Source organism: Petaurus breviceps, unplaced genomic scaffold (genome assembly GCF_028583685.1).
Source record: "Petaurus breviceps papuanus isolate PSGF00001 unplaced genomic scaffold, PetGlider_PUasm1.0 178, whole genome shotgun sequence".
Taxonomy (NCBI): Eukaryota; Metazoa; Chordata; class Mammalia; order Diprotodontia; family Petauridae; genus Petaurus; species Petaurus breviceps.
In genome coordinates, this window is record NW_027185777.1 from 34,344,705 (window position 1) to 34,372,346 (window position 27,642).

Genomic DNA, 27,642 nt, shown 5'->3' on the forward strand with positions numbered 1-27,642 from the left:
TTTAGATTTAAAAAATATTCCAAGATTTATTTAAGACCAACCAAAATTCTGTTTGGTTTAAAAATATAAGCCATTTATTCAATTTCCTTTTCCATGGCATTCCATTTCCCTGAATTTAATTATTTATAACAAAATGTTTTATAAAAACCAAATTTTTATATGCAAAAAACTTATTTTACATTAATGGTTATATTGAACAGATTAACTGTATAGAAGGGTAATTGCACAACTGATATAAAAAGTCTGAGACAGAGTTCTGACATTTTAATAAAATCCTTTGTAAGTACTTTCCTTACAGATTATATGCCTTTCCATGGGTTTACAGGGCCCTTCTGGCAATATTCTTGAGTCCTCCAGGTAGTGATGTTTTACCTTCAAAAAGAAACATTAGTATACAACCTCCAGAGCAAGCAGTTAGGGCTTTTCTCTGTTGAAAATCAGCAGAATCGTTAAAGGTCTACAAATGCACTACTCCAAAAAAATAGTAAGAGATCCACCATATTTATGGTGTTGTTTATTCAATCTATCTGCATCGCTGCTTGAGTTGCTCCTCAATTTCCACCAATACTCCGGCTCTAAAATGTCACATTTAGTAAGAAAACAGACAAGACAGTATAGGAATTTAAGTTCAACAGGGTATTTTTATCTTCTGTCTTTTGTACCAGATTTCCTCTTGCCAGACAATAAATGTTTAGGTTTCATATCAAACACATGTCTATCAGCTTCTCCTTTTCTACCCAAGCGATTCATCTTCCTCTGAGCCTTCTTCATAATGGTTTTAGCTTTCTTCACCATCTGTTAAGAGAATAAAATATATTTTAGGATATTCCAAATTAAGATATCACTTGGCCTTTGATATTTCAGAGTAAAGCCAAACATCAGAGAGAACCCATCAAAAAAAAAAAAGTCTCTACAAAGGGTATTTGCAACTATATAAAATGGCAAACAAAGCAGCCTTCCTCTCTTTTCAAAGGAGAAACTCTTCCCAAATTGATGCATTCTTTTTCTTTAAGTAAAAGTCACTCTTCTTCCTCTCCTTCTCCCCTCCCCATCTCTCCTTAGGCAGCAGTGATCTTGCTTTCTGGTGCCTTTGATTCCATTTTCTGACTTCATAAGCAGTTTCTAACTACTACTGACTGGTCTACCATGATGATGAACAAGGTATTTACTCTCTGGGAAACATCTATAAAATAAAAGGGGGAGAGTGGGAAGGGATAAACAATCTCTCAGTTCCCTTTCAGCATTAACATAATTCTTCTTCTCCGACCCTTTCCTAGTCTTTCTACTGAAAGCAGTAATGGTAGAGTAAGTCATAAGATAAAGCACTACATCTCAAGACCCACCATTGTAGCTACCAGAATTTCATAATGTATTTTAGACACAACAATGCTGTGCACAGAACTTAAAATTATACTGCTTTCTTCCAATTACTAAACCCAAGAAGCCTCAAATCTTGCCAATTATACTGCAACTGCAGAGCAACCAACTCATGGCTTAGGGTACAGCCAACAATTATATGGAGATCTTTTTTGCTTGGACTGCAAGATTGTTCAGACAGCCCATCATATTACATATAAGATATGTAAGTATTCAATTAAAACTGGGTCTATGAAGCAAATAATTTCATGTTTGATCCAAAACACTTCCCTTACACTGTCCCAAACCTTCCACAGATTATCTCATTGTACACTGGTATTGTCCTCAACTCTTCACTTTCATTCATCCCACATATCCAATGCATCATCAAAGCTTGTGGTTTCTACCTTCCTTACTCTAACAGACAATGCCTTCTTCCTACTTATTCAGTCCTAACTCATCATCACTCACTTCTAGCCTGGACTACTGCAAAAGCCTTCTAATTGGTCCCTCTCTTTCCAGTGGCTCCAATAACAAAGTCTTTTGTGTGTCATTTAAAGCTCTTCAAAATCTGGCTTTCCTACCTTTCCAATCTTTTCACACATTACCTCCCTCCATGTTCTATAGACTGCTAGAAACAGTGGTCTACCTGCAACTTTTCACAGCACAGCCCATCTCCCATTCCAGCATCTCTGCACTGGCTGGGCCTTCCCCTGGTTTCCTTCAAGATTCAGCTCAGATCTCACCTTCTCCAAGAGGACAGTCCCTTGGCATGGAGGGGGCAGGGAAAACTTGCCATCTTTCTGGGAAGCCTATTCCACTTTTGGACAAATCTAGTTGTTATTAAGCTTTTCCTGACACTGAGTCCAAATTTGCAACTTCCATTCACTCCATGTGGACCTGCCCCTCTGATGCCCTCTTCCACATGACAGCCCCTCAAAATTTCAAGTTTATTTCTTTCATTATTTCTCTCCCCACTTTATCAAAAAGCTTTACCAATTTACTGCCTGAGCTTTCTTCCACAGAAGACACCATCATTATTCATACAGAAATGTATCTTATCTTTTTTTAATGACTGGAGAACAAATGATGAAATATATATACCTTTCCTTCAGTGGAGAGATGGAAGACTATAATTATGGACTGTGTATAATGTCTGCCATGGTGGTTGTGGTGGTAGTTGTGATTTACTTAACTGTTTTTCTTTATTAAAAGGGAGAACTCAATGGTGGATGTATATCAAGAAAAGATTGCAGTGTAACACAAAAAGACATCAATACAACTTTAATAAATGACACCCACCTTGGCATCTCTCAGACCAGAAACATCACGGGGTGTGCGTGAACAACTGCGGCTTCGGCTTTTAGAAGTGGGAGGAACAGACTCTTCATGTTTGCGTTTCCTAGTGACGCTGCGAGATCTTCTTGCCTGGGTGGCATAGTGGCTCTGAAATTTATAAAAATCAAAACAGTTTAGAATTTCATGCCCTCAGGCATAATCCTAACCACTATTCTTTCAAAAACTCCTGAGGAAAATGTATTTCTAAAAAATACATTAAATTAGATATGTTTAAGAGTTGAAGATAAAAGAACCAAAAATAACTAGTCCTTAGTTAATTATGAAATAAAAGTTTCACACAGTTTTCCTTGCAATATGTTATTACATAAGTAAGCCAGGTTTTTTCTATATCAGAGAAGCAATATATATATATATATATATATATATATATTTACATACACAACAAACATCAAGTAATATGGTAATTTCAAGTGTCAGTGAGGCACAAAGAAGCTGGAGACCTAGAAAAGCTTCATGGGAGAAGAGTAGCATCCTCAGCAGAAATGGGGAAGTTATAACATAGGTCTTAAAAAAAACTGTGAAACAATTAATAAGCATCTCTCTGCAAAGCAGAAATTACAGACCACAGGATCACAGATTTAGGGTTGTAGGTCAACTTCCTCATCTTATAGATGAAAAAAATTAAGCCAGCATTGTTAAGTGACATAAGAACCCAAGCAAAACTGGAATTTGAAACCAGGTCTTCTGAGACCAGATATCTTGTTTTTTGTATAAAATCAAGATGCCTCATCCACAGAATGAGGAAATTTTAGAATTTCCATTTAAAGTAACTAACAAAAATTTAGTGAGGAGTGGTGTTGGCTGAATAGCACTGAAGTATTTTAGGAAAATGCATTTTACTTAGGACTGCAGGGGGAAGTATGTGAAAGTGAGAATACTTCACAATATAAATCATTACAATCATTTATACTAGGCGCAAGAAAGTTATTTTCTTACATGCCTGCCATCCTCCCCCTTTTTAAAATAATACTTTCTCCCAATTACACGTAAAAACAATTTTTAACATTCATTTAAAGAAAAATTTGTGTTCCAAATTCTACCCTTACTTCCCTCTCCTCCCCTGAAAGAGTAAGCAATCTGATATAGGTTATTCATGGGCAATCATGTAAAATATTTCCATATTAGTCATTTTGTGGAAGAAAACTTGAACCCCCCCCCCCCAAAAAAAGAAAGAAAAAAGAAAAATGAAAAAAATAATATGTTTTGATGTTTTCCATCTCTATCAGTTCTTTCTAAACAGACAGCATTTTTCATCATGAGACCTTTGGGACTGTCTTGGATCACTGTATTGCTGAGAAGAGCCAAGTCATTCACAGCTGTTCATCACACATTTGCTGTTACTGTGTACAAGGTGCTACTTCTGCTCACTTCACTCTGTATCTGTTTATGTAAATCTTTACAATTTTCCCCATTTTAAATTAATATCCTGTCTAGTAATGCCTCATGGTGGCATAGAAATAACCATGGGTTCCTGAAGTCTGCCAGCATAGGTAAACTCTGGTAGAAAAGCTCCAAGTACAATTCCAAAATCGAATTATACTCAAACTATTATCTGAGAACCAGCCTAGCTAAGCCCCCAGATGAAACAAAGGGGAGTCACAAGACATGGAAGAAATACTATGATCTGTGATGGTGGAGGGAATACCCACACCAATGAAATCTCAGATTTGTATTACTGAGTAAATTTCTATCTGAACACAAAGAACTAATTATTGTAGAAAAATTTCTTATCATACAAGCAAACTCTTTAACAGAAAATTTTAATAATACAAATATGGAGACCTTTTTATTACATTGTAAAGGTCTAAACTGTAGCCACTGGAAAATGAAGGTTCTGAAATACATAAGCCTTCATACAAATTTCCAAATACTTGCCAACAATTATAAACAATTGGTTTGTGAAAATACTTGCCCTCCTGGATCACTAGTATATATGATCCTCAGATCTGTTTGAGTAAACAGACCCTGACAACTACTAAATTAGGCCTATATTCTATAAGAAAAATAATAGTGTGATTAATAGGCTTAAAATCGGTCATTTATTTAACAAGCTGTGAATAAAAGAAGCAATCTCAAATTATATTTTTTAAAAGATCCTATGCTTAAAATCAATATTGTGGGTCTAACGGAAGATTATTCTCCTTTTGTCTTTTTGTTCCCATTGAAATAAAACACCTATTTCTCATTCTCATTTCTTAAAAAAATACTTGGCTTTTCATATAATGATATATTACCCATTCTTTATAAACCAAACCACCCATACACACTTACATCATCTTTATCATCCATGTCAATACCAAGGCTGCGCATCTCATTCTCCAATGTTTTCCGCTGAACCTGGCAAATAAAGAAATTAATGATGCTGTGTTGCATACTTAAATTAATTTTGGGATAGCACAGAAGACAGTGCTAACCTATTTGAGCAAATCAGAACATTTCTTCAAGGTCAATGGGAAAAAAAGTTTGTATCATTCTTTAAAAACAATCTATGAAATAAATTCTTCTTATATGTCTATTTCTTGTAAATGGCTAACATTTCTTAACAATTGTGAACTACCTATTTCCACAACTAAACACTTATGAGAACTCATATGGGGACAAATGGTATCACAGGTAGGAAAACAAAGCATGGCCAATAAACATGACATATTGGTCAAGAAACAAAGGGCTGTGGAGGCAAAGCTGGCACTTTTGTCACAGTCATAAATTGAAGACAAGTGTTTCAGAAAAGGAAAAGACTTATTATAGTTGAGCAAACTGAGGACCAAAGAAGTTAGCCGATTTGCCCAAGAATACACACAGGTAATAAATTACACATATGTTATTTGAAACTAAGTCTTCCAATTCCCAATATAGTGCTCTACCATAACACAAACCAATACATAAATTCAATCTAGTAGGTAAATTGGAGATTTGGAAGAATATGATTTATGACTAAAATACAGTAATAGAAGGTATAGGGTGAAGTAGCACTTCATATCAATAAGATAAATTTGCAAAAGGAAACCCATGAAATGAAAGTTAAGATGCTCCTGACCATCTAACTATGAAGATACAGATAATGGGTTTGGGACACATATCACAAACCTGATACCGAAGTAATAAGAAACTCAACTGCATCTACATAATGTGCACTCACTTTCTCTGCTAAAATCAGAACAGCTGATAGAAATTCTTGACTTGTCTGAATGATTTCATTTCTCAAAAGGCAGAGGACATGACTGTAACCAGTAATGACCTGGCTGTTAAAACAGACATGATGATAACCCTTAGAATTAAGTGATAACTCCATCTTAAGAGTCTGACATGCCTGGCAGAAGCAAAGTTCAAAGCTTTGATCAGTTGTGATCCTACTAAAGAAAAGTGAAGAATGGCACAGACCTATTTTTAAAAAAAAAACACCAGAAGTACTAATTGTCAGAATGAGCTGAGTCTAGCAATAAAAGGAAAGGACTACAAAAAGACATTTTTCAGGTATCCCAGAAACCAAGAGGAAGATCAAGGAAGAAAGAAGGCAGTTACTTGAGATGGAGTCCTGCTAAGAAACGATGAAAGTAAAGCAAATGTAATCTTATTTTGATTCTCTTTTCTCTACCAAGGGAAACATTTCAGATTGGAAAGGACAGAGCAAAAAATTGTTTATGGCAGGTTAAAACCAAGTAAGTGAAGTCATAGTAAAAGAACATCGACCTGCCCTTAATAACTGAAATTTATCAAGCTAAAGTTAAGCACAACAATCGATCAACAAGCATTTTGCCAAGTACCTACTCTGTTCTAGACACTGTCAGGCACTGAAAATATATGAGAAAAACAAAACAAAGTGTCCTCAAAGAGCTTCCATTGTAGCAGGGAAGACAATATTGTGCATGTAAAAGTATATTAAAAATTAACAAAATGTAAATTTTGGGGGTGGGATCTTTTAGCTGAGGAAATCTGGTAGAAGGTGGCACCTGAGCTGAATTTTGAAGGAAACATGGAACTCCAGAAAGCAGAGGTGAGAGGACATAAATTCCAGGCAAGGGATCAGATGCCTAGTATAGAGACAGGAGACAGAGCTCTGCTATTTGTGATGAAAAGCAAGAAAGCTAGTCGGCCTGAACCAGAGTGTGATAAAGAGAACAGCATACAACAAGACTGCAAAGTCCAATTTGGACTGTGCTGATAAGAGTTTTAGATGCTTGGGGCGGCCAGGTAGCACAGCGAGTAAGAGCACCAGCTCCAGTGTTGGGATGACCTGGAGATCGAATCCCGGGCTCAGACACTTAGCATCCACCCAGAAACACCTGGCCGTGTAACCTTGAGCAAGTTACTTAACCCCAATTGCTTAGGGGCGGCCAGGTGGCTCAGAGAGTAAGAACACCGGCTCCAGTGTCGGGATGACCTGGATCAAATCCAGGCTCAGATACTCAGCACCACACCCAGAAATAACTGGCCGTGTAACATTGAGCAAGTTACTCAACCCCAATTGCTTAAAAAAAAAAAAGTTTTAGATGCTTTTACATGTGATCCCGGAAGCAACAGGGCAAGGACAGCAATTATGAGGTTACTGGAATAATGATGGCAATACGAGAGATGCTGGACCAGTAAAAACAACAAGATTTGGCAACCGGATAGATAGGTGGAGGGAGAGAAGTAGAGGATAATGTAGAGGTTGCACACTAGGCAACTGTAAGAATGGTGTTGGTATCCATAGCAATAGGGGAAATTTTGAAAAGAGGAACATTTGGGAAAAAGAGAATGAGTTCTGTTTGAACATGCTGAATTTCAGCTGTCTGGTGAAAATCCACAGTTTGAAATGCTCAGTAAGCAACTGACTAGAACTCAAGAGACCTGGGTTGGATACTGAGATCTGGGAGTCATTTGCACAGAAATGATAACTAAAACCAAGGGAGCTGATGAGGTCACCAATGAGAAAATTTAAACTCCATCTTAAAGAGTTTTGTTTTGTTTTCTTAAAGAAAGATGCCTCCAGATTAAAGAAATGAAGAATAAGTAAAGGTATTAGTTACATAGAACACAAAAAATAAATAGTTCAATGCAATATTGCAACGATTAACACTAAATATGATTCCTAAATCTGACCATAAATATTAACTGAATCATGAAATCTCACATTAATACAGAAAAATATTTTATGTCAGAAAACAATCCATTATCAAGATAGTTTTTTTATTTAAGACTTACTTTTTTAGCAGTGCGAGGCATTCTGGGTCCTGACTTATCTTTCTCTTTAGACTGCAGAATTTTCAGTTTCTTTTTCTCACGAATTTGTTTTGCCAACTGGTGAATTTCCATCATTTCCTCATCTTCAGTTTCTGATTCACTGTCATACTCTCCAGCAGCTTGTCTTAGTTCTTCCTCTTTCTCTAATTCTTTCAATTTCTTTGACAAATAAAAAATTTAATTTGCAGAAATTAAGATTTAAGATTCAAAAATAATGCCAGCAAATTTTGCTTCAGAACCCTCTTCTCACACATAAACATTTAAGATGACACAAAGGACTATGTATAGTCCAAGCTTGTCACAACAGGCATTTTAAAACTAAATCTTTCAGTCCAGAGCAATACTAATACAGCATAATCAGACCAGAAGATTTGGATCACATGGTTCCTTGAGTAGCAAAGAGCAGAAGGACTAATTATTATTATGCATGAGGCAATTTTCATAAAGCTACAAATGGATCAGAAAAAAAATGACTGTTCACACCCAAAACTGCTGCACTCATGTAGATACAGCTTTAGGGCACTGTCTCTACAGTAATGCCAGAAGCCTTTCCATGATATTTCTTTTTAAAAAATTAATTTTAAAATATCCAAGAATCATATCTGTCTTTAAATAAGGGAATATCATAGGGAATATAACAAACCATCATCAAAAAATGACAAACTCACCTCCATGATATCTGGGTCAATATAATCAGCTATGTTATGGCCTTCCCAGATTTCTGGTATTTTATCATATTTTTCAGATGAATTCATTAGATCCCAATATTCTAGAGAAAAATTTGGAGAAAAGAAAACTTTATAATGTTTTCACAACTACATTAAAAGTATATGCTTAATATGAGAATTATTAGCACTCTTAATAGAACCTAGATTATTTCTATTTTAAGCAAATTCCCTGAGAGGTTTCACATTTTCTCCAAGTACTTCTTTCTTGCCTTTCTCCTCATGACAGTTCTTCCCATGAAAACCTAATAGAGAGTGACCATCTCTCCCATTCACAGAGCAAAGTAGATGAGACTGGCATACTTAGTACTTCCTTCCACATAATATTTCATCATTGTCTCAGGCTTTCCTCTTCTTCAGGGGGAAAAGTCTATTTCTATCCTCTCACATTCTCCTATAACCTTTGTCTACTATTCTCTTAAATACACTCATCACCTCTACCTCCACTCCACAACATTAATCATACCATCACTTAAAACTACTAACTACCAAGATTAAGTCAGAAATTTCCCTTTATGACTACAATTTCCTACCTATCCACCTGATCTCACTCTTATGAACATATATCTTTGCATTTTTCAGGACATCTACATTCTGGACCTTCCCTAGTCTCCCAGTCCATCTCCCTGACTATTTTTTTGCCTGCCTCTACGCAGAGACAAAGACCTTTGTGAGCAAGAATTCAGGTCTGTGCTCTCTGGTACTCTAAAATGTCTCCTGATCTTGTATCTTCCCCCAGTATCTACTTTGCCAAGCCCTAAACCCAAGTGCCAACACTGTATTTCTCGACTTCAGTTTCTTAAATAAGAAGCACTTCTGGACACAATTACAAATCCTCCAATGTGCCCTAAAAGACACTGGGAAACCAACCCCTACAGACTCTTTAATAAGTTTCAAAAAACAACTGTTCCAAATCTTTTCTGCTTTCCTTCCCAATTCCCTAAACATGCCACCCACCCCCCTTCTCTTCGGAAGACCACAACTATTCTCCTGGAATAAGGGCTTTGCTGCAACTCAAATTTTAGTCTTTCCATTTTAGGCAAATAAGTAAAGTTTCTGTCTATGAAACTCTATTTCAGTTTTATTTTGTCAGGCATAACTCAAATGCAATTTGGTATTTGAATATTATCTTCTAATACCACTTGCACTGTACTTACTTTGCAGATCCAAAATGTAATCATCTCCCAATTCCAGCTCAAGATCTCGTTCCTAAAGTGAGAAAATAAAGTTATCTACAAAAGCCAAAATTCTCAGTCCAAAATAATCAGCTTTATTTTCTCCTCCAAGCCCAAAGAGTGTGAGTTATGGCCTCTCCTGGTTAGAGAATGGAGCTAAGTCAAAATCTCAACCCCACCACCATGACAGAAGAGTCTCTGTGTTTATGAAACCAACAAAGTTCTTTATTAAAAATATAGACATACCCTTTTCTTTTTGGGTGCATCAGTTTCCATTTTCTTCTTTCGTGCTATTACACCCTCAGGAATAAATGGTGGCCTCTCCTGGAAAAATAATTTTGAAGGATTACACTTAGAAATGCTTTGAGGAATTGTGATTTCAGCAACGTGATGGCACATTACAACACAAGAATCAATGAATATAAAAAAGTAAGAAGCATAGGGAGATTTAAGACTCTTAAATAAACCAAAAAAACTAAACAGATGATACCTATAATAGCTATCATTTTATGACACTTTTAAGATTTGCAAATTCTTTAAATAGTCAGACAATAAACATTTTTAGGTGACTACTATGCACCATGCACTGTGCTAAGCATTGGTGATATGTTGTTATTGGGGTTCAGTCATGTCCAACTCTTTGTTACCCTATTTAGGGTTTTCCTGGCAAGGACACTAGAGTGGTTTGCCATTTCCTTCTCCAGTTCATTTTCTAGATGAGGAAACTGAGGCAAATAGGGTTAAGTGACTTGCCCAGGGTCTCAGGTCCTAGTGCTTCCAAGGCTACCACTCTATTCACTGCATCACCTAGCTGACCCACTGGTGATATAAAGTTAGTCAAAAGACAATTCCACAATGATCAAGGAGCTCACATTCCCATGTAGGAGCTCACAATATGCTATCTCATTTGATCTTCATAACAGTCATGTGAGGTAGGTACTATCATTATTTTCATTTTATAGATTAAAAAAACTTGAGATGAGGGGCGGCCAGGTGGCTCAGCGAGTAAGAGCACCGGCTCCAGTGTCGGGATGACCTGGATCAAATCCGGGCGCAGATACTTAGCACCACACCCAGAAACACCTGGCCATGTAACCTTGAGCAAGTTACTTAACCCCGATTGCTTAAAAAAAAAAAAAACTTGAGATGGTATAAGGTTAAGTGACTTGACCACAGTCAGAAAGAATCTGAGCAAGGATTTAAATTAGGGTCGGGTCTTCTGGACTCCAAAGTCAATATTTTATCTACTATACTACCTACCCCTATGTCAGACTTGTACAACACATGGGCCATGGGCTCCTTGCAATCTGCCAAAGATGCCCATGGGCAATATGTTGTGCAGGTCTGTTTTACATACTCTACATTTTCTCACAGGCTGCCCAAAATCCTTTGGCAGACTGCATGGTTGCACAGGCCTGCACTATGTAAATAAAAATTACAACTAAAAGAAAATTCAAATGCTGTGTAATTATAATGACCCAAAACAACTCCCCAAAAGATAAAACAAATGCAGCTCCTTTTCTCTGCAGGGGGGGGGGGGGGGGGAGGAAGAGTATGAGTGGGGAACCCAGCATTTTTTTGAGACTCAATTAATATGTTTAGCTTTGTGGATCTTTTTTTCTATCTTAAAAAAAAATTCTTTGTTATAAGGATTGGCATGTGACATAGGCAAGGAGACATTTTGGGCAATTCAGGAGACCTCTATAAAAAACAATATAAATAAAATCTTTTTAAAGACATGCCTTGCTATATTTTCACAAGTTCCTCTTCTATCAATTACATACCTAAAGTCAATTTTTGAACCTCTTTCAGGTCTTGGAGTCCAAAATCACAAAATTCACATTCACAAACCACTGCATACACCAATAATTATTTATTCAATCCAAGTCAACAACTAACATGATAATCTTACCCCCAAAGTCCTTTAAAGAAATAATTTACCTTATCATCTCTTTTGCTTGGTACTGCTAAATGCAATCTGTTCAACACTTCATTCACTTTATTTCCTTTCATTTTGGTTTCAACTCGATGAGTCAAAAGTCTATCACAAGCCTAATAACATATTAAGAAAATACAAAGTCTAAGCAAGAGGTAAAGTTAAAGACTGTACTAACATAGAAACGAAATATGACTCAAACCTTCCACTAGAGTTAAATTAAGATACAAGCAGACCCTTGCTTTCAAATAAAGCTGCTTTCAAAAGTTTACTTGTCAATCACTCAGAACTCAAGGACAAGTGTTCCTTTAGAAATAATGTGATAAACAGCAGTTAGAGCATAATCCACAAGATCCTGTTTAACCAAGTCAGTTACTGAACAACCCATGGTCATAAGTTGTTGGTTAAGGAAAGATGAAGTTTATAATATAGAAGGGCAGTGGGGGAAAGAAAATAAAGGCAGTTTCTCCATTCTGAGTATGAGAGACCATCTCAAGACCAAAGTCTCAAAAATGACAAATGGATTTCTCCCATCTCTCTGGCTCTCTTTCTGTATTCCTCCCATCAAACAGCTGCACTAAGACCACCAGTCTGAGGCCTCTCCATTCCCAAAGTGTCCACCCTGCTGAAGTTTCCCTACTTTAAAATTAAACTCTTATTCCCTGCCCAAAATAAAGGCATCAGAAAGAAAAAAAAAATCTAATTAAACTAATATTGTTTGAATAAATTGCGACCTCCTAGACTTCCCAGAGCTTTTTAAGGGCAGCTCCCACAAAAAGATAGTTATGATTTTTTTCTTTTCTTCTACTTGTTAAAAACCAGTTTCTCTGAAAAGCTTTTGCCCCCTGCAACAAGAGCTGCCAGGGCAAAGCCTCCTACGGCTAGGAGAATAGGACGGCAAGTTATGTGTATCTATTGGGCCATTTCCAAAATTGGAGAATGCCTGCAGTTGAAACCTGCTGATTTTCACTTACATCACTCAATCAGTAAAAATCCCAAGTGTTCTGGGTTCTTTCCTTGATTCTTTGATATTTCAATGATTTTGAAATATTAAATTTCCACTGATGTCATTACTCTCTCCATGATATAATCCTAGTTCATTCCCTTCCTCTCACTTACTATGTCAATGGCCTCTGTATTTGGCTACTATAGCAAGTTACAGCATAAAGAGGTTCTAGAGATACTATGGAAAACTGTTGTTGCCCCTTTATGCTAAAAAGTGACTACAATTATTTGCCTCAAGAGTGGGGCTTTGTACATATCTAAGAGGCATCAGAGATGTGAGAAAGCTTTAAAAAGTTCAGATTACCTCACAGGCAATGCAGTCAATCTTCTTTAGGTGGTTCAGATACTCAGTCCACAAGTTTAAAAAAAGGCTGTCATACAACTTTAATATGATACTGACCTCAGTTTTAACTTTAATAACACCTTCTTCAGTAAGGGTACTGGTCTCTATAACAGGAAGCCCTTCAGCTTCCAAATCTGAAAATATTTTCTGGAAATATATAGAAAAACAGAGTATCAGTAAATTATTTCCAATTCATTATGTAACACAACTCCTACTCATTTTCAAAAGCATTTAAATGCTAATTATTCTCAAGGCCACATCATTGTAAAAATACCAACTATTTTCAGAAGCAGAAATTCTCTAAGTACATACTCATTATTTTTTACAAACGTTTTACTAATCAAAAAACAAATTATTTGGTTAGAATAATATTCTTGAAGTAAAATCCTATTACAACTTACTCCAAGACATTACCCAAGAAAGAATAAGCAGAAAATGAAAATGTTCTGAAAAATGAAATGTGCCTCAAAACAAAGGACAGTGTTATTACCTGGTCATCTTCTGGAAGTTCAGATATCCTCTTCACATCACATTTGTTTGCTACAATAATAAGAGGCTGATAAGAAAAAAATAATGAAATCAGTATCTTGTTATTTCACTATAAAATAACAACTTTAACCAACCTTAGTTATCAAACATACCTTATTAGCAAAAAGTGGCTTAATATTTTTGAAGAGCTCCAGTTGTTCTTCCAGACTATGCCCACACTGTTCAGAAAGATCCATAACATATAGCACAGCAGCACGAAGGTGGGCCAATGCTGTTATAGCCTGCATTTCAATGGTGTTCCTATCTTCCAGAGGGTGATCCAGAATCCCTGGAGTGTCAACCACCTAAAAATAAGACATAATTGTTCCCAGACTTTCACAACCTTCTGTGGTGCCTGTAATTTTCAAATTACAGAATCTCAGATCTTAGAAGTCATTTAGTCCAATGTCCCACCCCATGCAGAAATTTCCTTTACGACACCCTTGACAGGTAAGCTTTACAACTTTTCTAAAACATATCTAGTGAAAGGGATGCCACCTCAAAAGGCAGCCCATTTCCATATTAAGCTGATGACTTCAATATAGTAGTCAACAACAAAGTTTCTTCACATACAAGCCCTTCCCACCATAAACTAGACTCTACCCAATCCTGCACAGCCAAGGTTCTTTTAAACCTAAGTATAAGAGTCCATATTCTATTTAAATTTAATCAAGATAACATTTAGTGAGAAAGTCAAGTTTTGTACACAGCACTAGAATGTAAATTGCTTCTGATTAATAAGAGCTCTCACCTGCCAACGCAAATATCTATAATCCATGTGTCCTACAAACAAAGACTTGGTTGTAAAAGCATAAGGCTGCACATCCACATCTGCTCTTGTAACCTTAAAATAAAATACAAACAGAATTTATTTTCATTCTCCAAGAAAGCAGAAATGATATACTTCTTTCTATAAGCAACATAAACAATACATGCAAATTACTGAACAATTCTATTTTCTAAAGTGATATGTGTAATTACAATAATTCTTTTCCTCCTACACACAGGTCTATATCAGATATCATGCTCAAAGGAAGTCATGCATATATGTCATGCGTATAATATCAAACTTGGGATAGCCCTAGAATTCAAAACATAAATAAGGACTTCATTTCCCTTCCCAAAACTTTGATGGGAGTTGGTCACAAGAAACCCCTAAGCTGGCATTTTCCTCTTGGTGCCTGTACAATTTCCTAGATCATAAGCTGGCCACTTACTGAACCTACTTTTCTGAGACCACTGAAACAGGATGACTATCCTACATAGTATTACATATTGCCAGAAGAGTACATACTAGTAAACAGTCTTCTATTAAGCAAACCTAAAAGAGAACTCGAGTCACCAATTTACTACTTCAACGCATTAAACAGCAATTGAGTAACATGCAGTCAAGGTGAGAAACTTAAGACAAAAAAGTAAAGAAGAGGCTGGTAGGATTCAGCTCAATAACTACAATATTTAAAGAAAAAGAAACCATTATGATGTTATTAAAATATTTTGTTAGTTTGAATTATTTCATTACAACCAAAAATAAAAGGCTACCAATATGCTGCTGCTCAGACCAAAGCTGTTTTTCTATACCACTAAAACAGCTTAAGCATATACCACTGTAATTCTGAAAAACAAGTAGTGCTGGACTCATAACTGGGAACCAGGTTAAAATTGTGGCTCTGACAATTCCCAGGTAATCAAGTCATCATGGGCAAGACATTTCACCTGAGATTTTTAAAATTATTGGTAAAATGAGGATAATAATGCTTTTTACCCCCCCAGAGATGTTTCTATAAAAGCACTTTTTAAACCAAGAAAGTACTATATAAGTGAGAACCATCAATATCATACTATTTGGCCCAAGATGCACACCAGGTATGTGGCAATAATTTCAGTGGGTACTGAGCACTAGAAGCATTAACTACCCAACGCATCCCTCATTTTACTTATAGTCTTATCTACAATTCTTTTAAAGGAAACTAGGTGCCCTCTGTAACACTACCTTGCTTAACTTCATGTTGCTTGGAATCAAATATGTCAAAGAATCATAGGATGTTAGAAATAAAAAGGATCTTAGAAATCAACTTAAGAGAGTAAGCAACTCTCTTCTTTGATTTTTTTTTCCCCCAAATAGGTAAGCACACCAAGGCCAAGTAAGGTTAAAGTTTTGCCCAAGTCACATGAAGGAAAGGTAACAAGTGAATTGCCCAAAACACTCTTTGGATAGATTAAGCCTTAAACACATAGATGAAAACCTAATAGGAATTGTGTAGGGGAAAGAATTTTTACAATAGTGTTTCTGATAAAGCCTTCATTTCTAAAATATATAGAGAACTGAATCAAATTTACAATACAAGTCATTCCCCAAATGATAAATGGTCAAAGAATATGAACAGGCAGTTTTCAGAGGAAGAAATTAAAGCTATCTCTGGTCATATGAAAAAATGCTCTAAATCACTATTGATAGGAAATACAAATCAAAACAATTCTGAGGTACCACATCACACCTATCAGATTGGCTAAGATGGCAAAAATGATAAATGTTGGAGGGGATGTGGGATTGTTGGAACACTAACTAATTAATTCTTGGTTGACCTGTGAGCTAATCCAACCACTGTGGAGAACAATCTGGAGCTATGCCCAAAGGGCTAGAAAAATGTGCATAGCCTTTCACCCAGCTATATCACTTTGAGGACTATATCCCAACGAGATTATAAAAATGGGAAAAAGACCCACATGTACAAAAATATTTATAACAGCTCTTTTTATGATGGCCAAGAACTGGAAATCGAGGGTATACCCATCAACTGGTGAACGGCTAAACAAGTTGTGGTATATGAATGTAATGGAACACTACTGTGCTATAAGAAATGATGAATGGGCAAACTTGAGAAAAACTTGGAAAGACTTATATGAACTGATGCTAAGTGAGGGGAGCAGAACCAGAAGAACATTGTACACAGTAACAGCCACAGTGTGTAAGGACTGATTTTGATAGACTTAGCCCTTCTCAGCAATGCAAGGACCTAAAACAATTCCAAAGAACACATAATGGAAAAAGCCAGTCACATTCAGAGAATGAACTATGGAGTTGTAATGCAAAACAAAGCAGACTATTTTTTTTTCTTTCTCATGGTTTTTCCCATTTGTTATAATTCTTCTATGCAAGATGACTAATGTAAAAATGTGTTTAATAGGAATGTATGTGTAGAGCACATATCAGATTGTAAGCTGTCTTGGGGAGGAAGGATGGAGGGGGCGGAGAAAATTTAAAATTTATGGAAGTCATTGTTGAAAACTAAGAGTAAATAATTTCTTTAAAAAAGAAGTGTGTGGTTTTTTAAAAGTGAGGGTTACTAGAGTTCCAACAGCTGAAGAGGCAAGGAGGTCTAAGATGTCCTCAGCCCCCAACATAGATCTTGTAGGCACACTTATACACAAGATAGAATAAGGAATTAGACACAAAAAAACAAGATAAATACACACAGAGATAAAATCACAGAAAACCAAATATTTTAGATGTAAGCCCTCTGAAATGTATTTAAATCCAGCTCCCTCATTTTCTTCCTTTCTATCCCATCCTTGAACACACATGCTTTTCACGTACATATATACTGAGAGGAAAAACTAAAAGCTTCAATCCTTTCGATCCTAGGATCACCATTATTTCCTCAAAGTATTGATTCATATGAAACATAAAACAAACAAAATAACTCATCTTTACTTAGTACCTTATAGTTTATGAAAGCAGTTTTTTCATATTAACCTAATGATTATTACAAATATCCTTAACCCCATTTTAAAATATGAAGTAACTGAACTTTGGCCAACATCACACTTGTAAAATGTTAGAAGTAGGTTTCAAACCAAAGTTCTCCAATTTCCAAGCTCTTTCCACTATACCACTTTGCTTACTATCTGTAATTATAATGCTGAGAACTGTAATAACATTAAGTTAGGTTCAAATGGGTGATTAATCAGGTTTGTTGTAGTTCGTCCTTCATTCTCAAAGAGGATCAATGACATCAGCAGGGTGAGGTCTTAACTTGCAAGTGAATTGGATTTAATCGAGGCAGGGCTGTGCAAGTCATCAGTTTCACTCTCTCCTCCAGAGTCATCAGAGTCCAGTGGTAAGTCATAGGTCAGGACGACTGAAATATTAGGTTTAATAGAAATTTTTTATACTACTAGGGGTAATATTAAACAATAATATTCTATTGTACTGGTAGGACTTCTCTAGCTAGTGTAACTGGGACCTTAGTTTTATATTAAAAACAGCATAAATAATAACAGACCAACCTTATTGATGAAACTGGACTTTCCAACATTTGGATACCCACAAAGAAGAAGAGTCCGGGTATTTGGGTCAATAGTAGGCAGACGGGATAAATGCTGACGAACTATTAAAAGTTCAAAGCGAGTGTGTTTAATTATATTCAATAACAAATGAAAATTTAATTTCTTGTAAAAAGCATCAAACCATAAAACTTTGTTTGAAAACTCCAAGTTACATTAGTGTAACATACAAATTTAAGAGAAAGTTGACATATACTAAACAAAAGAATAAACATGATAAATTAGGAAACATATTTACTAGAAAATCATAGGTGGCATTTTTTTAAACTTGTAGGTACAAGAATGGGAAAAACAAATTATGTGCTTTTAAATAACTTTGGTTACAAAGGCCAAGAAGAAAGGATGTAAAGTGTGAGGTAGAGGTAATAGTGAAAAAAACTATTTTACCTAACAGTGTTTTCATGAATCCAAGTAAGATTTTTCAGTTATTAGAAGGTGTGCTATTAATTTTTAGAGACACTAAATTGTGATGCAACTCTTTAGTATATACTGTAAAAATAACAAAGACAGAGTTGGATATGATCCATATTTATATAAAATATAGTAGAATTTTTTACTGTGGGCAAAGAATTATAGACAAAATTAGTGACCACCAATGGGGGAATAGCTGAACAAACTATGGTATGCAAATGTAACAGAAATTTCCATGCCAAAAAAAATAACAGAAGGGACAGATTCAGAGACTCCATATAATTAAGACATAGATAAACTGATAAAGTAAACAGAATCTGGCAAATACTTTATACAATGGTTACAATACTGTAAAGGAAAACAAGTCTGAAAGACTTAGAATTGACCAATGCAATAATCAATCACTGACTGCAGAAAGTTGATGAGGAAAGCAGTGGTGATGGATTATAGGCACAAAATAAGACATACATTTTAGACATGAATTTGTCTTGTTTTACTATGCTTATTTTTTACAAGGGAGGGAGGAAACAAGGGGAGGATGGGGGGGGGGTAGTGATAGAGATGCTTTAAAAAAGCGGGGATCAACAGAACATTTAGAGAGTCAAATGAAGTTCTGAAATGGAAAAAGACAAACAGCAGTATTGGCACTATTATTAATTTTAATATGTTTTTTAAAAAGAAATAATCTATGTAACAGATTCACAGTTTCATATATATATAAATCCTCTTTTTTCTATGCTCCTTTGATATGGAAATGTTCATTTTTGATAAATGTTAAAATCATAATAAAAAGGAAAAACTATAAAACAATATTTTAAGATACTTACAAGGGTTAACTTCTTTGTCAGAGTACTGAACAAGAACTCTCAGAGCAAGTCCTCCTCCAGCACCTCACTGTGGCATAAAGTTCTACCATTTAAGCACAAGTTCTAAAGGTCCTACACACCCTGAAGTATTGACCCTGAAAGGCCAAGAAACCTCAAAAGGTATGGAGTATGACAGACCCAGCAATGGGGTGTTTGTTACTGAAAGATCAGCTTAAGTTTGAAGAGGCTCTACCAAGCTGGATGTAGGATGATTTGTGTGATTTTTTTAGACCATATTAACTTTCAAAACCATAGAAACATAGGCAGTCCTGCTACAATGTGACATATGCTTTCCTAAAAATCACTACACTATGCCAAAACATGGAATTAAAAAACAACAAAGCTTATGGGGAAAATCTGGTTGGGTTACAACACTAAAACTCAGTCCCAGTGTAAGTCAGCATAGTCATGACACCAAGAAACTCCAGCCATGCGATTTCAGTCACCAACGTCAGCCACTCACTGCTCCATGAGGGATCACTCTATGGCCAGGAATACACAGAAGCAGTGCAATGCTATCATCATCAGCCTGAATTTTGCCTGTGAGGTTGCCTTAGGGGTGGCAAGGCCAAAGAGGCCAGGTATAAAAACTTACATCAGTAACCAAATCTGTTCTCATATTAGTCAATCAATAAACATTTATCAAATTCCTACTATGTGCCAGGCACTACGGCAAGCACTAGAGATATAGAGACAAAAGACAGTTCCTGGAATTCTCAATCTACTAGGGACAGGGTGTAATAGACCTGATGAGGGAGTTTCCTTGTCTTTCCTTCCATACTTGCCTCACCCCACCCTCACCTCTGTGTTACTCTCCCTCACCATCAACTGATCTCTCCTCACCCTGAGTCAAGGAAGATGAATGCCACTACACTTTCCCCAAGTTAGAGCTAGACATCTCTTCCTAAGGCTCCATGGTGGCATCCCTCACCTAACCCATCTATAGAGGCCCCATTCCAACCCATTCCCCTCCACACGCATGCCCTGCAATTGTGGAGATTTTTCTTAATGACAAAATCACACATAACTAAATACAAAATTCATCTTATGTCCAAGTTGTTCCCTAATATGTCAATTGTGATGGAACAAATTCACTTTTTCAAAAGAAATATTATAACAGAACTGCCTATATTGTGATCTGTATTAGGAGGAGCCACCAATGAGACATGAAAACAGGGAAATACTGGAAACCATGAAATACTGAAAGACAAACAATGAAAAACTTGTATCAGTAATAAATATTTTAAAACAACTATTTCATCAGTGCCCTGTAGTGAAGTAGATCATGTCCTTCTACATATAAATATAGATAGTTTGAAGATCTGATAAGCTACTATATCCAACCTTCTGGTGACAAAAGGTCCAAATTAAGCAGTGATCCGGTCTTAAGGAAGAAAGACACAATTTATCAAAAGGACTATGGTCTAAGCTTTTCCGGCTTGGCAGGAACTGCCAAAGCTCTTTCCAGAACCATAATCACATGACACAATGAGGACTGGAGGAGGATTCTAGCTGAAGACCAACAATTAATGAAGTTAGGAATTTGCTCTCAGCACATTACGTATATTTCAAACCTAACAAGTACCTATAATTTTGTCCCTGTATGTACCCGTCTCCATCAATGCAAATGTCAACATTTCTATGCTTTGGCAGAAGGCTTTGAGAAACTGTTGTGGTTAAAAAAAAAAAAAAGAAGTAAAGAAAATCACAGTCAACCAGGAAAAAAGCTTCTAATTTAAGCAGGCCAGTCCTCAGATACTTAAAAAGTTCTTGCAACCCATTGGCATCTCTAAACAGGACTTTGTTGGAGACAGTTCAAATTCATGAAATTGAATTTAAGCAAGATTAAAAGTTTAAATAAAAACTGGTTTACCCATGTGTAATACATACCTTGCTCCAGATATTCCAGACTCTGTTTCTGTCTCTTGATAATTGTACACATACGCCCCAGGGCTGCACGTTTGAGCTGCTTGCAGCGGTACAAAGAATCCCCATATTTCATAAGTCGTACATAATCTTTGGCAACGCTTAGCAAATGAAAAAAGTTACATAAGATTTTTCACTTCTGACAATGATTTGTTGGAAACATTAAAAAATACTAAAATAAGATGTCTTACTTGTCCACTAGATTTTTGGCAATATTAATTTGTCCTAAGGCCAACTTGTAATGATCCTTATCATAAAGAACATTCATCAAATCAGCATAAAATGGGTGGATATCCTATAACATAAATAAAAAAGATTAACTGTCACTTTTGAAAAATAGTTTATCACCACTCTTTAACATCAACTTTCTGCACCAAGCTAAAATTCCCTTTCTCTCCTCCTCACCCTTCCCCACCTCAATCTCTCCAACCACATCTCCCATTATTCTGATCACCCTTCACTCCAATCAAGGCCATCAGTTTCAGACCCCAAACTAATCCACAGAATCATGGAAGACTTCATTGAGGTCTTAAAAAGACAAAGTTCACAGAAAAAAGGAAATCATATGTAAGGTAATCATGAAGAATGTACAAAGGCATGACAGTTGGAATTGGAACATCTTTTATGATTTTGTGAGTCCTCTGATCATCTCTCTATTCTTTCCCCTTCTCTCTCCTCTTTATCCCCCTCCCCTCACCTCCCAGTTTGTGTCTTAGTTTGCAACTGTCCACATTAAGGCCTTTCATCTACTTTTTTCTCTCTTATAACAGTCCTCTCTCCAAAGTTTAATAGCATTCCAAATTCTGAATATAGCAGATTCTCAACGTGCATGTTAATTGCTCAACTTTTTCATTAAGTTTTTTATGTAGATGGTCCACTAAAAATAATATTGAAAAACATGTTTGCTTAAAAATTTGGATTCTCCCAAAGTTATTAAAGATAAACAATTTTTTTTTAAAGCAATTGGGGTTAAGTAACTTGCTCAAGGTTACACAGCCAGTTATTTCTGGGTGTGGTGCTAAATATCTGAGCCCGGATTTGATCTCCAGGTCATCCCGACACTGGGGCCGGTGCTCTTACTCGCTGAGCCACCTGGCCGCCCAAAGATAAACAATTTAACCTCAAACATGAGCTTTCTGAAATGACTAAGAAAAGTAGACACTTCACAATCATGAAATTTAAGTGCTATGAAGAACCTCAATCAGACCAAGAGAATACGAACATGATTTTAAGGCTCTACACTGCTTTTTTCACATGAAAAGGAATAAGATATTTTGTTAAACCACACAAATGAAATCCACATTTTAGTCACCTTACTTTCAAATGCCTCTATCTCCACCATTCTTATGTATGTATTCCCTTTCCCAATAAATCCCTTCATCTTTCTGTCCCAGTGCTTCTTTTTTTACTTTTTTTTTCAGAGCAAGCTGATAGGGAGGGACAAAGAGACAATTTCTATACTTCATCCCTACTTTCAGATAACAGAACATGTGTTATATTCTGCCCTCTCCCTACCATCATAATCACTCACATTAAAATATCCTCATTTCAGAAATGAGGAAATTTTGGGAAAAAAGTTAAGGAATTTGTCTAGGATCACAGATTTAAGATGTCAAAGAAAGGAATAGAACACATTATCTCCTTACTCCAAGTCCAATGCTTTCTTCTCTATACCACACTATGTCCCCATTATCAATTGAGGCAAAAGAAAAGCTTTATCCATTAATGCTTTACTGATCACTTTCTTCCATACCACTGGAAGATATTTAAACGTTAAGTTAAGCAAAAGAAAGTTGATTGCTCTAGTAAAAATTAGCCTTGCAATATGACTATCAGTTATCTCAACAGACACTGTCTGATCATTAAAGGTGATCAAATAGTAATACAACTTTCTATGTGTCTGAATTATCTTCAATGTTCATTTCTGGTCCACCAAAAATTCAGACACTGGCTCAATGCCTCACAATATGACTAATAGGAGGAAGTAGATTTGTATTTCACTTCAAATAACCACAAGCTGTGTGACCTCTACCTCAACTATAAGATGAGAATAGTAACTGTACCATTTATCTCAGAGTTACCCTAAGAATCAGATAAAAATGTATTTAAAACGCTTTACAAATATTAAAGTAATATAGAAATGTCAACTATTATTAACACATGGCAATTAAACACATTAAAAAAAAAAAACTTTAAGACCAATATATTTTTTCAAGTTGTTTCTTAACCAAGTAATTAGCAAACTATCCTGCTTTTCTGTTAGATTTTACAAAGACACATTCTGAAAAGTGAATATACATCATTGTAAACAAACAAAAAAACAAAAGAAGTTATATCTCAAAATTACTTACATCCAATTTGGGGAAGTCGGTTAAAATCTGAGTGAGTCTATCATGATAATTCTGCTGAGTATATTTAACTTTCCTCATGTAAAAATGTCTAATTCGGTGAATCTGGTAATGTTTATGAATGACTGTTGGAGTCTTTCGTTGAGTCTTCGATAATGTCAGGTCTATAAAGTCCTGAAATCAAAGAATTTTTTGGACAAAGTTCAGGCTCTTTTAAAGATCATTTTTTTTAAATTAAAATTAATTTTAAAATAAAATTTGAAACATTCATTTATCCATTATTTATAATAAATTACATTACTGATTTGTCAATTACAAGCCTTCCATAATCTGTTATGAATATTCTGGATCTAGAAAAAAGAAAGCTGAACAACAGGTACAATTCTTTAATTCCCCCTTTAATATATTATTTTTCTTTTGGCAGTAGATTACAATTCACTATTTTCATAAATACAATCTAGGATATATTCTTGACACCTGCCTATAACTTTTATTCTTAAGGATATGTTTGGTGATCCCCCTCAACACAAGGGCTAGAGTGCCAGTCAGGAAGCCCTGAGTTCAAATCCAGCCTCAGATACCTTGTTTGCCTCAATTTCCTTTTCTGTAAGATAGTGATAATAGTATCTACTTCCCAGATTTGTTGTGAAGATAAAATGAGGTATTTGTAAAGTACTTTCTTTGAAAACCTTAGAGTGCTATGTAAATGCCTGCTAACTAATCTAATTTCATGACCAACAAAATGGTTAAAGAAAAAAAATCCACTCTGAACCTCAGTTTCCATGTCTGTAAAAATGGGGATAACACCTATAGTACCAAAATGTGATAATGTATATAAAGCACTTTGTAAACCTTAGTTCATTACAACTATTGATAGCATACAATTTACAATTCTTCCAATAAGAAATTTTTTTATTTAATATCTTCCTATTCTCTTATGTCCAAATGCCTCAAGCACTGTACTACATATTTTAAAAACCCAACTAATCATACTCAGCTGTCATACTGGTTCCAGGAGGAAAAGATCTAAAAATGAAGAGGGATACCAATAAATTTGACCATTATGAACTATTGAATTATGGGAGGCAGCACAAGCATTGTAAAATGCACTGGGACAGGAGTCATGAGACACAGGTTCAAATCCCACCTCTGCTACTTGCTACCTCTGTGACCTTTGGCAAGTCATTTCCCAGCCCTGGGTCTCATTTTTCCTGCCTGCACAGCCTCTCAGGTCTCTTCCAGATCCAGATCTATGATACTATGACTAAGTCCAATGTGGACAAATGTATGACAAAAAAATAATGCAGGCTTTACTCAAATTAATAAAGCAATATGTCCAGAATTTTCTCTTGCATGGTTAGACCGTATTTTAAGAGATCACTGACAAAATGCATCAAGACCCAAGGAAGAAAAAGAAAGATGGCAAAGTGGTCTTTGTTCCATGACATAAAAGATAAATAGCTCAAAGCATTAGAGATGTTTATTCTAGAGAAAACTGTCATCTCCCTCTCAAACAGGAAAATGACAACTATATTAAAATATCTGGAAGACTACAAAGAAGTGTAACAACAACAGAATAATATGTGGAAGGCATCTACACAAGTCACTTATAGAAAATTCACAAATAAAATTTCCATCTTTAGAGCAAACTCCCTTTTGTGTATGTGATACACCTTCAAAAACAGGTAAGTAATGATTGTCTCTTTATAGATAGTAAAAAAAAAAAAATACATAGACCGAAAACATTATTTGACCATTAAAACTTCAAAAATTTTAAGGGAATTCCAGGATGCCTTTATTAAAAATAATTATACTTTTAGAAAATTGCCCTGGTGAAGTTTATCTATCATAAAAAGAAGAAACTAAAAAGTAGAAAATGGTCACAATTACTATTGAATTACTATTTCAAAATCACTAAAAAATTTCGGACTATTTTGTGCTGAGAATATCAAAATCACTAAAAAATTTCTAAACAGGGGGCATCTGGGTGGCAATAGAGGACCGGCCTGGATTCAGGAGGACTTGGGTTCAAATCCGACCTCAGAAACTTAACACTTACTAGCTGTGTGACCTTAAACAAGTCACTTACCCAAACTGCCCTGCTTTCCGCCCTCCAAAAAAACAAACAAAACATTCTAACTATTTTGTGCTGAGCATATTTTTGTCACATTCTCAATTATTAGGTACTGCTAAGTCTACCACAAAGAACTAATTTGTGTTACAATGTTCAACATAGCAGATATGAAAGAAACTACGTTCCCTGTTCCAAACATGTAAATTAGTGAGTTAATGGTGTTTAAACAGTGAGTATAATGTATCACCATGTTCACTTAGAGGAAAACACAAAGGACAAAATTTGAGAAACACAAGGAATTTTAGAAGCCAACCTCCTCCCTCATTTATGAGGATGCTGAGACTCAGAAGAGTGATTTGCTCAAATTCATATGCAGGGCAGAATTTGAAGCCAGATCTTTCTACTGCATAGTACTGCCAGAGCAATACAGTACTAATCCTTGAAATATATTGCCACACTAACTAGAATGATGGGGTTTCTGCTATTTTGTCTCTACCTTTGATATATTGACACTGCGAGCTCCAGAAATCAGAATTTTTCACTTTTGTCATTGTACTCCAAGTGCCTGACACACAGTGAGTGTGTTGTTGACAGTGCTAGCTTTGTGGCTGACAGTAAATCATCTCTAAAATTTACTGAACAAGTAAACACGTGGAATGAGGAGGTACTGGATTGGTTAATCTCCAAGCTCCAAACCCCATCTTGTCAAATCACTTAAGCTCTACTGGACTCAGTTTCCTCCTTTGGATGATGGAGTTAGTCTAGATCAAAAGTTCTTACTCTTTTTTTCCCCCTCTAATGACCTCTCTGGAAGTCTGATGAAATCGATGGACCCCTTCCCAGAACATTTGTAGCCTACGTTCTTAACTGGAGCAAGTGCTAACTCTTGGTTGTTTTTTTTTTCCCTCCAAGTTAGGAGTACCCCTGAAATTCATCCACGGACACCTTCTGTGGACTCCAGGTTAATAATTACTCCTGGTCTATCCAATCTCTACGGTCCCTGACAGTTTTAAAACTAAGATTATGGGACTTTCCTAGAACCAGCCATAACGACAGGGGGTAAAATCCTCAAGGTTCGAGATACACCAGTCTTGTGTTGGAAGGATCACATTCCTTCAATGATCACTTACAATATCAACGATTATAGTCAATAATAGCTAGCATTTGCAAGATGCTAATTTAAGGTTTGAAAAGCACTTTATAAATATTATCTCTTTTTTATCCTCACAGAAACCCTGCGCAGGAAATACTATTATTATTCCCATTTTGCAGTTGAGAAAACTGAAGCAGACAGAGATTAAGTGATTTATGAAGAGTCATGTAGTCGGTAAGGACCTAAGCCTGGATGACCCCAGGTCCAGTTTTCTGTCTACTGAGTTAAATCCCTCCCCCACCCTTCCCAATAAAAAATCAATTAGGAAGAAGTCTAGATGGGTAGTCCATCTGGTGCAACACCCAAATCCCTGCCCCCCAAAGACTTATGCGATAGGGCCTGGGGAGCAAAGAGGCACAGGGCCCCGAAGGGGTCCCCACAGGGAAGGAGGAGGCGTTTAAAGTGTCCGGCAGTGGCTCACGAACGAGCACGAAGCCTTTCACGGTTCAGCTCTGCCTGCCTCGGTCCGGCCCAACACCGGGATCCCGCGCTACGTCCCACCAGCTCCGGCCTTTCCCGTCTCTCCCTTCCCCCGCAGCCAGAGTCCTGGAGCGGGGCCGCCGCGCACGTGTCACCCACTAGAGCCGCTCCCACGCGCGTGCGAGCCCCGGCTCCTCCCCAGAGAGCAGCGTGGACAGAGCCAAAGGACCAACGCAAAAGAGGACGTGAGGCAGCGAGATAAAAGAGCAGAAGGCGCAGTTCGCCCTTACCTTGGCGGTGGGGACCACCATGATCTTCTTGAAGTTATACATCGCCATGTTGCCTTGCCAGCCGGCTCGCAGACTGAGCAGCCGGAAGCAGGTTTCACAGGAAACGAACACAGAGAGAGATGGGTCAAGAGGAACTTCCGCTGACGTAGAGGATGTG

At 36.4% G+C, this 27,642-nt stretch overlaps 1 protein-coding gene across 1 annotated transcript; it reads right to left on the reverse strand.

Moving 5' to 3' along the window:
• GTPBP4 (GTP binding protein 4) lies at nt 1-27,642 on the reverse strand. The gene is made up of 17 exons (XM_069086541.1): nt 27,486-27,642; nt 23,552-23,722; nt 21,392-21,495; nt 21,165-21,301; nt 17,941-18,041; nt 14,402-14,494; nt 13,764-13,955; nt 13,613-13,678; nt 13,180-13,269; nt 11,780-11,890; nt 10,085-10,162; nt 9,821-9,872; nt 8,607-8,707; nt 7,900-8,097; nt 4,987-5,052; nt 2,659-2,802; nt 1-795 (listed from the first exon to the last, which is right to left on the reverse strand). The coding sequence occupies exons 1-17, from the start codon at nt 27,531-27,533 to the stop codon at nt 643-645; spliced, it is 1,905 nt and encodes a 634-aa protein (XP_068942642.1). The 5' UTR covers nt 27,534-27,642; the 3' UTR covers nt 1-642.

Bases quoted from the DNA above. Each gene is read 5' to 3' on its own strand.
- GTPBP4 (XM_069086541.1), bottom strand. From the start codon at position 27,533: ATGGCGATGTATAACTTCAAGAAGATCATGGTGGTCCCCACCGCCAAG. The intron at 14,495-17,940 runs GTTGGTCTGTTA...TTTTATTTTAAG, and splicing joins AGTCCAGTTTCATCAATAAG to GTTACAAGAGCAGATGTGGA. The intron at 13,270-13,612 runs GTAATAACACTG...ATATATTTCCAG, and splicing joins AACTTCCAGAAGATGACCAG to AAAATATTTTCAGATTTGGA.